An 11,914-nucleotide genomic window follows, 5' to 3' on the forward strand; every position below is an offset into this window, starting at 1 on the left:
TATCAAATAAAGAACGGAATACAAGGCATGCCTAGTATTTACTATATACCTATATTTATAGGTGAATGCATGAGCTTGCTTTGCATATATAATAATACTAAAATTATAAATAAAATAAATATCTACTCACTGAATAATCAAATATCACTAATGTAGCTGGACAGAGGAGGAGAATTGCCCCAGATTACCTAAACAATTATATACATGATTTTATCAATATTAAAATAAAACAAGAAAGTTAAGGAGATAAAAACATCCTAAATTTATGCAGGAAATTCGTCAGAGTTTTTCCTATACCTAAGACCCATCCAACCTGCAAAGTAGCTCAAACAACACTTCTATAACTCAAGACCTCATACTCACATCTTAACAGCATCATACAGTCCCTCCTGGACCCACCAAACCAAACAAAACTCAAGTAATCAAATAATTCAATTATAAGGCTTAAAACTAACATTTTTCAAAAATCATCCAAACCAACTTCAAAAATTCTATAAACGTGTCTCGCAGTCCTTAACGATGCTATTAAGCTATTGCAATAAGAATCATAATTTTTTTACTACCCACGAATATTTTATAAATTTTATTCTAAACCCAATATTAGGCAAATAAGGCAATTTAGAGTTTGGATTTACCTACACTAATTCTGACACCTAAAATATGTCTGAAACATTTGAAAATATTAGGATCAACTGTAATATCAATTATATTCCGGGACGGACCATCGGGCAACTAGATGAGGCCAAAAACTCGATCTTGGGTGTTGGTGGGCTTTCACTGATCTGGTCACACCTAAACGAAGCTCAAAATTTATTAATAATTATCATAAAATTAAATTAAAAAAGCCCGAAAATTTCACCAAGCAATCTGGACCGTTCGATGACCGTCTTTTTCAAATGTTGTCCGATCGCAGCGGGGTTAGTTCCATCTTGAAGATTTTGTCGCTCTGAGTTTATTGGTGGTCTCGGATTTCTAATCTGACAGTCGGATCGCTAAAAAAGTGATACAAAAAGTGCTACCATCCATTTTCTCTCTCCTCGATTCTCATCAGAAACTCCATTAAAACTGACAGGTCTTGATTAGACGAAGAACCTTGGCTGCCAGAAGCTTGATGTCATCATCCCCTATCCTCCCTTTGAATGGCCTTGGAAGGTGCCACTCCAATCACACGTGCCCTCCTCTCTCTCTCTTCATTCTGGCGGCTGAAGGAGCTCTTGCCGGTGTCCATGGCTGCTGGAGGAAGGTCGATCGACGCTGGAACTGCTGGGGGAGGTCACTGGCTGGGTATGCCTCGCCGGCAAGGGGGGGGGGAGGCTGCGTTTATGAGGTTTTTTTTTGAACTTTTAATTATCGTATTGATCCCTAAACTTTTTAAATATTTAAAATTAGGTTGAAAATTCTTTTATTATATTTAAATTAAATAAAACTTTAGTAATAATAATAATAGTAATAATAATACTCTAAAGAAATTTAATTATTATTATTTTAATTTAATCTTAAATAACTTTAATTGATTTTTGATAATGACAATATTGCAAATAACAATTTAAAATAATAATAGTAATAATAATACATGTAAAAATGACATTCATAAAGTAAAATATTATTATTATGAAAATACTAATTTAATAATAAAATAGTAATAAATTAATAGTCTAATTTTTAAATATTCTCTCTCTCTCTCTCTCTCTCTCTCTCTCTCTCTCTCTCTCTCTCTCTCTCTCTCTCTCTCTCTCTCTCTCTCTCTCTCTATATATATATATATATATAAATGAGGTTGTTCCATGAAAACTATTTCTCAACTACAAAATTTGTATTATATTAACTTAGCATACTTTCATGGACCATTACCCACCACCACAATCGCCATCTCATCTCTAAGCTTTTATACTCTTCTGGAAACATAATGCCTTTAGCTCCTAGTGCTTATAAGTTCTACCTTTTCATTTCCATTACACCTATCATTTACCATATAATTCAACTACCTAGTTATAAAATCTAAACATGTTACTTAAGAAGCAATTATTTACATGAATGTCTATCTTTTTTTCCCCCTCAAAAAATTGGCTCAAGATTCAGTTGTTGATGCGCCTCACTCGAGTTCAAGTTCCGTTGACTGTTGTTGGAATTCCTCGTAGGTGGGTGATACATAAGTCCTACTATAAATTCTTTAGGCTCTCCTTGACCCCAGGATTGAAATATTTCTCAGGGATTCCTCGTGGGTGGGCGATTTAAAACTTTTTAATTTTTGTTCTTTCTAAAATTATATGTAAGGTTTTAGTTTTTCTTTTCCCATCAATTTGATTGATTTTTTTACTATAATTTCATTTAATAATCACATTGAATATTCATAGGTTGATTTTTTTGGAGAGGTTTATCAACTAGGGATTAGTTCTAATGTCTCACGCTATGTTTAATTTTTCATGACTTTTACTGTTATTAATAAAATTATTTTTACTTATAAAAAAATGTTTAAGGTTTAAATGGGATTCTCTTCTTTCGAATCAACAAATTATGCTAATTTTTTCTCTCAATCTAATAAAAAATGTGTGAAATTGATGATAGTTCAAGATCAATGGAGATAATAGTTAGTAAAAGAAGTATAAGATGTGAAAAGTGTTTTATTATAAAACAAAGGTTTCATATGTATCGTATGTAGGGTTTACAATATTAAGAAAAGAAATGAAAAGAATTAATTCCTGATGGAGATCAACAGGATTTGATCATTTATTAATTTATATGCAGGGTTCCTACAAGTATATAAATATAATTAGTATAATACAAGGCTTTAGAAGCAAGGTATGCTACATTGGAGATAGAAAGAGAGACGCAATATAAACATATACGGTTGGGCTGTAAGTTTCAACTCACAGAGAAGGGTTTGAAAGTGAAAACAAGGTCATAGCTGGCTTACTTCCAAATGGACAGGAAAGACTACTATTGTTTGTGTAGCATGCAAGAAAACTCTCAAGAGAAAACATGACTGCAATTTTCATTCACCTAACCGGCTAAAACGACATTGCATCGAAACCCCTTTTTTTTCCTTTATAAACATAAGGTGGTCAGTCTTACATTAAGAGTTCCAACATAATCATAATAATATTTCTTCGTCTCATCTCACAAACCCCACTCAAGAGATAGAGCTTGAAATCTAGAGAGCAAATCAACCATGGCTTGCTCTTGGCCACCCACCACAATGCTTCTGCTCATTTTCCTTTTTCCAGCATTGGTTGAGTCTGCTGTTCGTCATTATAATTTCACAGTAAGCATTTCTCATATGCATTTCTTGTTCTATATCCATAGATATTATAGTTTATGCATAGCAAAGAAGCAAACCTAAACCTTCAAGAACATGAAATTCAGGTTTAATGTTAAGAAAACTAGATATGATAAGAATGAGATGTTTAAATTTTTTCTTTTTTCTTTCTTGTTCATATCTTTAATTTTCAACTCATTCATTTTTTAAAGAAAGGCTAAAATATGGTATGCTGAAATCGTTTCATTCCTCAAGTTCTTGTCATGGGCCTGATCTTAATTGGAATGACAAGGACGACTTCACCAACTACGACTTCACCAACTAAGCCTTTTTGATAGCTACCCAATAAACTATCAGTTACCAGCACACACAAACACCATTATTAACCTCCAAAGCTGACCAAGAACAATAAATAAAGAAGATTTGGACCTGGTTTTCAATCCAAAATTGTGAGAAATTACTCTGATCTGGTGCTTAAGAATTTTAACATCAGAGACAAAAAAATATAATGGCTAATGCATGCAGGTGGTGATGAAGAACACAACCAAGCTATGTTCAAGTAAGTCTATAGTCACCATCAATGGAAAGTTTCCAGGGCCAACTCTTTTTGCGAGGGAAGACGATAATGTCAATGTTAAGGTCGTCAACAACGTTCGATACAATGTCACCATTCACTGGTAATTAATTAATTAAGAAGCATATTGTATTTTTTCTTTTTTCTTTTTTTCTTCAAATTATTGAATTCTAGTGTAAATAATAATATGCATTTGTTTGTATGTATTGAAAATGACTTAGAACTCGTTTAGCAAAATTGTTGAAAGTGCTATCGAAGAAAAACAACTTCTAAAATGGTATTTTATTTAAAGTCTTTAGCATAATTGTTGAAAGTGCTATCGAGAAAAATAACTTTTAAAATGGTGTTTTCTTGAAAGCCTTTTTTGACACAAAATTTAAATACCAAACAAGAACTTGATATTATATACAAAAATTGGCTCTAATACCTTATTTATATTTTTTTAATAGAATAAATAATGTTAATTTCTTTTTAAAAAATGAAATTGATAAAATTAACTCAATCTATATGAATCAACTGTGATTTAATTTATTCTAAAAAAACTGTGATTTAATTTAATAGCCTCTCCTTTTTTTTTTTTTTTTTTTTGGGTTTTGGGGCAGGCATGGGGTGAGGCAGCTACGGACGGGCTGGTCAGATGGGCCTGCGTATATTACACAATGCCCAATACAGCCTGGGCAAAGTTATGTCTACAATTTCACACTTACAGGCCAGAGAGGTACTCTTCTTTGGCACGCACATATTTCTTGGCTAAGGGCAACAATACATGGTGCTATTGTCATCTGGCCGAAGAAAGGTGTTCCTTACCCATTTCCAAAACCTCACAAGGAAAAACTCATCATATTAAGTAAGTTTGATTCCTGTTTCAATACCTTATTTCATTGAAATTTGATGATCTTAGGATACAAATGCCAGGATCAATAATGGGATTTGTTTCATTGTGTTAATTTTGTAGGTGAATGGTGGAAAGCAGATACTGAAGCAGTGATCAATCAGGCTATGCAAACTGGTTTGCCACCCAATATATCAGATTCTCACACTATTAATGGCCATCCAGGACCAGTTCCTGGTTGTATTTCTCAGGGTACTTGATCATATTCCCATCTGAAATTCCCTTCAGGTGTTAACAAAAAACAGGAAACCTTACATTTGTTCCTTGGAATTCTTTGTCTGCAGGGTACACCTTACATGTTGAACCTGGCAAGACGTACCTGATACGCCTTGTGAATGCAGCAGTAAACGATGAGCTATTCTTCAAAATTGCAACCCATAATCTTACAATTGTTGAAGTTGATGCATCTTACACAAAACACTTCACCACAGATTCAATATTCCTAGGTCCAGGCCAGACCACAAATGCACTATTAACCACAGACCAGACCACTGGCAAGTACTTAATAGCTGTTTCTCCTTTCATGGACACCGTAGTAGCAGTTGATAACCTTACAGCAATCGCTTTCTTGCGATACAAGGATACCGTGGCATTTTCCCCACCTGTCCTGACAACCACTCCTGCCATAAACGCAACAGCAGCAACATTAAAATTTATGGACAATCTTCGAAGCCTAAACTCGAAGAAGTACCCTGCCAACGTCCCATTGACAGTAGATCATTCACTGTACTTCACTATTGGAGTAGGAATCAACCCTTGCCCAACCTGTGTTAATGGCAGCAGGTCTGCGGGAGATATTAACAATGTTAGCTTTGTGATGCCAAGTACAGCTCTTCTCCAAGCACATTACCATAACATTAGTGGAATTTTCACAGATGATTTTCCAGGGAATCCACCAATCCCTTTTAACTATACTGGCAATTTTACTGGTGGGATTGCAACTTCAAATGGAACTAGGCTTTATAGGCTGGCTTTTAATACTACAGTTCAGGTTGTATTACAAGGAACGGGAATTATAGCACCTGAAAGCCATCCAGTTCATTTGCATGGGTTTAATTTCTTTGCTATTGCCAAAGGTGTAGGGAATTTCGATCCAAAGAATGATCCAAAGAAATTTAATCTGGTTGATCCTGTGGAAAGGAACACTTTTAGTGTTCCTACTGGAGGATGGACTGCAATCAGATTCAGGGCAGACAATCCAGGTAAATCTAAATCCTTCTTTTTTTCTTTTTCAATTTCTAATTAATAATTCATAGATTTTGAGGTTAGCAGGAACTATCTGAAATGCAGCTTGTCATACTAATTAGTCCTTTTCTTGACAAGGAGATAGCACCTACATCTTCCTATTGCCTTAGCATGCATGAAAAATATTTTACAATTTTTTTTTATAAAATGAATAGAAATGAATTGTGATTCAGTAGTATTGAAATCGTGAAATCTTAATGCTGTGAGGTGAATTATTAGATATGAAATCTTTAATCATTAAAACTGATTATTTATTTACAGAGCATATATTATTATGTGGGCACTATTCCAATATTCCAATTCTATGGTGGGTGTAGGTGTTTGGTTTCTGCATTGCCATTTGGAAGTACACACCTCATGGGGACTAAAGATGGCATTTGTGGTGGATAATGGTAAAGGTCCAAACGAGTCACTCCCACCACCTCCAAGTGACCTTCCAAAGTGCTAGAAATAAATGAAGCTGCTTCGAAACAAAGCATATAAGACTAGGCATATTGATGAGAGGGATAGTAGAGGCTGAAATTCACAAAACAATATTTAAAAAAGCTAATAAACAGCAGAGAAAATTTAGTTTTTTTTTTTTTAATTTAAGAAGGTGCTCGAAATGAGTGAATAAAATTGCAGAAGATAGTCATGTTTTACCATTTTAAATTTCCTTTCTCGAGTGGAAATTGTTTGATACTCAGAGTAGTGCACTTGAGGGATATACTTACTTGTATGCTTGTAATGGTTTCTTTCTTTCTTTTCAATTGTAAAGTGTGAAAAAATCATTAGCATTAATAATTCATTTGTCCAAATATGTGCAGAGGAAGAGAAAATTTCTATGTACACATTAAAAATGTCTAAAAAAATTAGTCCTATAGCAAAAAAAAAAAAAAAAAAAAAAAATTATCAATAAAATTTAACTTCAAATTAACAAGAAGAAAAATTTTAAGGTTAGAGTTTTGAATTTTACCAAGTGAGGTGAAGGGGTTTATTGAAAAGAGATGAGTAATCCAATCTAATAAAATTTATCCCAAAAAATCCAATCTAATAAAAGAAAAAAATTGAAAGTACAAATAAATATTTTGAGATTTTATGCTTTGTTACTTCAAGATCTGTAATTTAATTTGTAATAAAATGATATACCAAACTTTAACTTATATATATATATATATATATATTCTAAGCTCCATAAATAATATGGAATTTAAAAAGATTCAACAAAAACTAAATTCATAATTTTAATAAAAAAATATTTATTATACATGGTAACCTAAACATAACTAAAAATGTTAAAATTTTAAGAAAATAAAGCTTAAGATATCATTTTATCAAAGGACAATGCTAAACAGCACAAATGTTGTGGCACAAATAGCACAAATGCTCATAAAATGACATAACTATTCTTATTAAAATTTTGAATGGAAGAGATGTGAGGAGATAGAGTGAAATTTGAATTTTCATTATCTCTCTTCTATCTAACAACTATTTGAGTAAATAGGATGAGAGTTCTCATGCTTTCCTTGAGCTACCCACTATAATTAATATTATGTGAATTCTAATTATCTTTTTAAAAAAGTTTTAAGAAGTATACTATTGATTTATTAAATAAATCCTTTTTTATATTTATCTTCATCTTCTTTCTAAGAAACTCTTCATTGTAAAGCATTTTAGTTTCAACCCTAGGCCACTTGACTTTTCTTCATTGAGAAAAAAATTTTTTGGCATGTGATAAATCCGATCACACAGTGACAAGGAAGCATACATCTGAGAAAAACAAAAGCAATACAAAAGTCTATGTTGTATTCATTGGGATTAAACCTAGAATCTATCATTCACGGATGAATGTGCACCATTGGTCATTAGTGTTAGTAAAAGTGTGTACAAATCTTACGAGACCATGCAGGAGGCTGTAGAGGCCTACAATCACTTCTTGATTTCAAAAAATAATGGAGAGAGCAGTTGTAATGACATTCATTTTGCACTATCAACAAAAGAGGTTACCTCAATTGATAGAGCTATACAAGTCACACATAGAGATGCTGTTTCAACATGCAGTGGATATTGAAGTGAAACTAAAAAATTTTTCATTGGCTTTGTTATTGGGATGTTGTTTGCAATGCATTTGTCCAAGCATTAGATTGTTGAAATAATTTTGGTTTGATGATCTTAAATTTAGCTACTTTGGAAGATTTTGTAAGTGTTCTTGTTAAAAGTAAACCATGGTTAAAGAACTTTATTTAGCACAAGAGTAGTTTTTTATTAAAGAATTTTGTTTCATTTTTCTTCACTTATTAAGATTAGTAGAAATAGATCTTACAGCAATGGTTTTAATGTTACTTTATATTAGTATGGAGGTGTAATTTATTTAATTGATGTATGTAAAACAAATATTATGGACTCTAATTGATCCCAATGCAAGTCGGGCTATTAGCCCTCATCCAATAATTTTTGTATGAAATATATATATCTTGCCACAAGAGTAATTCAAAATCAACACATATATTGATTTATACATTTCTATATATTTCTCTCCATATCTTTATCTCTCTCTCCCTCTATTTATTTTTATATATATGATAATCTTAATATCGATAGTCTATAACTCTTTTTATTTATATCCTTTTCTAAATATCTTTGACTAGCTCCCTCTATACTTAAATTAAAAATAATGATTTAATGATGATAATGGTGGTAATATTGTACACGTGGTGATTATAGCGGTGGTGCTGATTTAACTATTGATCGTTGTATAGGTGATTATTCTAATAGTAGTAAAGTGGTGTTAATGTTATAAAACTAAGTGTATATAAGTAAATGATTTATATATATCTTATAATTTTAAATCTAAACATTTGTTATATTATAATTTTAAGGAAAAGTATTAATTAAAGTTTAAAAATACTTCCAATAAAAAATACTTTCAATCATTACAATTTAATATTATATTTTTTAATGAAAAGAATTATAAAGAATCATAAAGAAAAAAAGAAAGGCAAAGGGAGGACTCCAAGCCTGAACCCTCTACCTTATGCTTAGGAGCATGTGCCAATCAGGCTATTAGCCCTCATCCAATTATTTTTTACATTGAAATATATATATAGACACACACACAAGAGTTATTAAAAAATCAACACATATATTGATTTATACATTTCTATATATCTCCCTCCACATCTTTATCTGTCTCTCCCTCTATTTATCTTTATATATATGATAATCTTAATATCGATAGTCTATAACTCTTTTTATTTATATCATTCTCTAAATATCTTTGACTAGCTCTCTCTATACTTAAATTAAAAACAATGATTTAATGATGATAATGGTGATAATATTGTACACGTGGTAATTATAGCGGTGGTGCTGATTTAACTATTGATCGTTGTATAGGTGATTATTCTAATAGTAGTGAAGTAGTGTTAATACTATAAAACTAAGTGTATATAAGTAAATGATTTATATATATCTTACAATTTTAAATCTAAATATTTATAAAAGTATTAATTAGGGTTTAAAAATACTTCCAATCATCACAATTTAATATTTTTTAATGAAAAGAATTATAAAGAAAAAAAGAAGGGCAAATGGAGGATTCAAACCCTGAACCCTCTACCTTATACTTGGGAGCATGTGCCAATTGGACTATTAGCCCTCATCTACTTTTTAAATCAACATAAATATATATATACATATATAAAGAATGTATTATGTTAGGTGCGCTTATAAATGAGAAAAAATAACATCTAACATAGGGAGGACTCGAACCCTAAACCATGCTGGAATACGTGCTTCTATGCCAGTCGGGCTACTTGCCCTCGTCCAACATTTTATTGCATGAAAATATATAACAAATGTTTACATTATTATTCTTTTAGTAGTTGCATTTGAGATTATTTCATTATGATATGTTGCTTTTATTGTAATACTAATTAAAATTTTTTCATTTAATACAAATTGGCAGCTGGCTTCATTAATTATTCTTTTAGAACGACCACAAGTAATAATTGTGAGTTAGTTGGTAGATTATTTTACTTTAATAAGCAATAATGATACCAAGTTTAATTCACCATTTTCTCTCCCAATATTCCCTTCATTCATATAAAGGGTAAGTTAGATAATTTACATCAATTTCTGCCATTTGTGACATTTTTTTTGTGCCAAAAAGCGTTTCCCTTTATCAAAATTATATCATAGGCATTGATGTATTAAACTACCAAATTTTGTGTTTTTTTAGTAAATTATAATGTAGTTCTTAAAGTTCAGTGAAATTTATTATTTTCTTAAAAGACAATTTGGCTAGTTGATAAGTTGTAATTTACAGACGTGCTGAAATCTAGATTGTACTTCTGACTTTTGAAATAAAGAATCATATTAACTGACAATTAATTGAATTAAAAAGGCTGATTTGATTGTTTGGATAATAAATACAAGGCTTTGAAAAGTAAATACAAGGCTTTTGAAAATTAAATGCAACAGTTAGAAAATTAAATGCTAATAAAAATAAAGGATAGATTGACTATTAGAGTTTGGCTTGATTAATTGGTTGAGTGGGGTGGTAAATGTTGTGGCTTATTTGATATTTAAAGCCCTCCTTATAGTATGTGGAAGTGTCTATAAGATTCACTATCACATTCTATTTGCCAACTTCCTTTAATATTTATCCCCTAACCACCCACACTTATTTATTAATTTATCTTTATGCCTTTAATTAATTAAATTAATAGAATAAAACTAATTAAGTTAATTTTACAAAAAAAATTATTTAAATAAATCTTGGGCCTAAAAATAATTATTGATCTAGAAATTAATATTTTTGTGTAAACACTTAGAGCTGTGCACAGTTCTCGAAGTCTCAAACCAAATTAAAAAACCGCACCAAACTGACAGGAATCATACCGAATCAAAGTTATTTTAATACTTTGGTGTGGTTCTGATTTTTCATTAAGAACTGAACTAGAACCGTATTGAAACCATATTGAACCAAGAATCAAATTTTTATACATATATTTTTCTATTTTTTTAAAATGAATTTTATATATATATGAATTAAATACAACATAATATTATATTTTATTTCTTTATATTTTCTTAATAATTTTAATTATAAATATATCAAATTACCTTATAATTTTTAATTATAAATGTACTATTACACTATATTTAATTCATAATTATATTTGTATTTTATAGTTAAATATTATATAATTAATAAATAATTAAAATGCATATTATAATATGTTTATATTATTATATTATATAACATATTTAATCTTAAATTATATAAGCATCTTATAGTTAAAGATTATATAATTTAGAAATAGCTAAAAAATATATTATATAATATACTATGTATTGATAACACTATAAGAAAAGCGCGGATTAGCAACGGATTTTTTCTATTTCTAATCCCTAAAAATCCGTTACTAAATGATTTAGCAACAGATTTACAACCGATTTTTGTCTGTTGCAGCAAGGCTCGTTGCTAATTCACTTAGCAATAGATTTTAACTTCTATTGCAATTAGCAATGGATTTAGCAATAGATAATCCGTTGCTAATAGCAATGGACAACGTTTTTTTGTTACTAATTTAATTAATTTTAAAAAATAGAAAAATTCGCAAAAAAAATTACTATTTGCAACCGATTTTGCAACGGAATTTCATTGTTAATTGCAATTGATTATAATCCGTTGCAAATTTGACTGTTATTTAATATTATAAAATTTTAACTTTAATATTTAAATTTAAATTTAAAATTTAAAATTTTAATATTATGACTGGTTTATAAATTCTAGTTGATACATAAATTGTCATTGATAGTTATTATAGATACATTATAATGAGAGCAAAATGTATTATTCAAAAAAAATTACGGTGAAATAATGAATTGAAGGAAAATTATATTAATGAAAATGAAAAATAAAAGTAAATAATAAAAGTGAAGAGAGTCATAGGAAAAGTGA

At 30.2% G+C, this 11,914-nt stretch overlaps 1 protein-coding gene across 1 annotated transcript; it reads left to right on the forward strand.

The window, feature by feature from the left end:
* The first annotated feature begins 3,075 nt into the window (after nucleotides 1-3,075).
* LOC110664320 (laccase-4) lies at nucleotides 3,076-6,750 on the forward strand. Its single transcript, XM_058151801.1, has 6 exons — nucleotides 3,076-3,262; nucleotides 3,782-3,933; nucleotides 4,433-4,677; nucleotides 4,786-4,914; nucleotides 5,007-5,924; nucleotides 6,285-6,750. Exons 1-6 carry the CDS (start codon nucleotides 3,170-3,172, stop codon nucleotides 6,413-6,415), a joined length of 1,668 nt encoding a protein of 555 aa, XP_058007784.1. The 5' UTR covers nucleotides 3,076-3,169; the 3' UTR covers nucleotides 6,416-6,750.
* The last annotated feature ends 5,164 nt before the right edge of the window (nucleotides 6,751-11,914 follow it).

This window comes from Hevea brasiliensis, chromosome 8, assembly GCF_030052815.1.
Source record: "Hevea brasiliensis isolate MT/VB/25A 57/8 chromosome 8, ASM3005281v1, whole genome shotgun sequence".
NCBI lineage: Eukaryota > Viridiplantae > Streptophyta > Magnoliopsida > Malpighiales > Euphorbiaceae > Hevea > Hevea brasiliensis.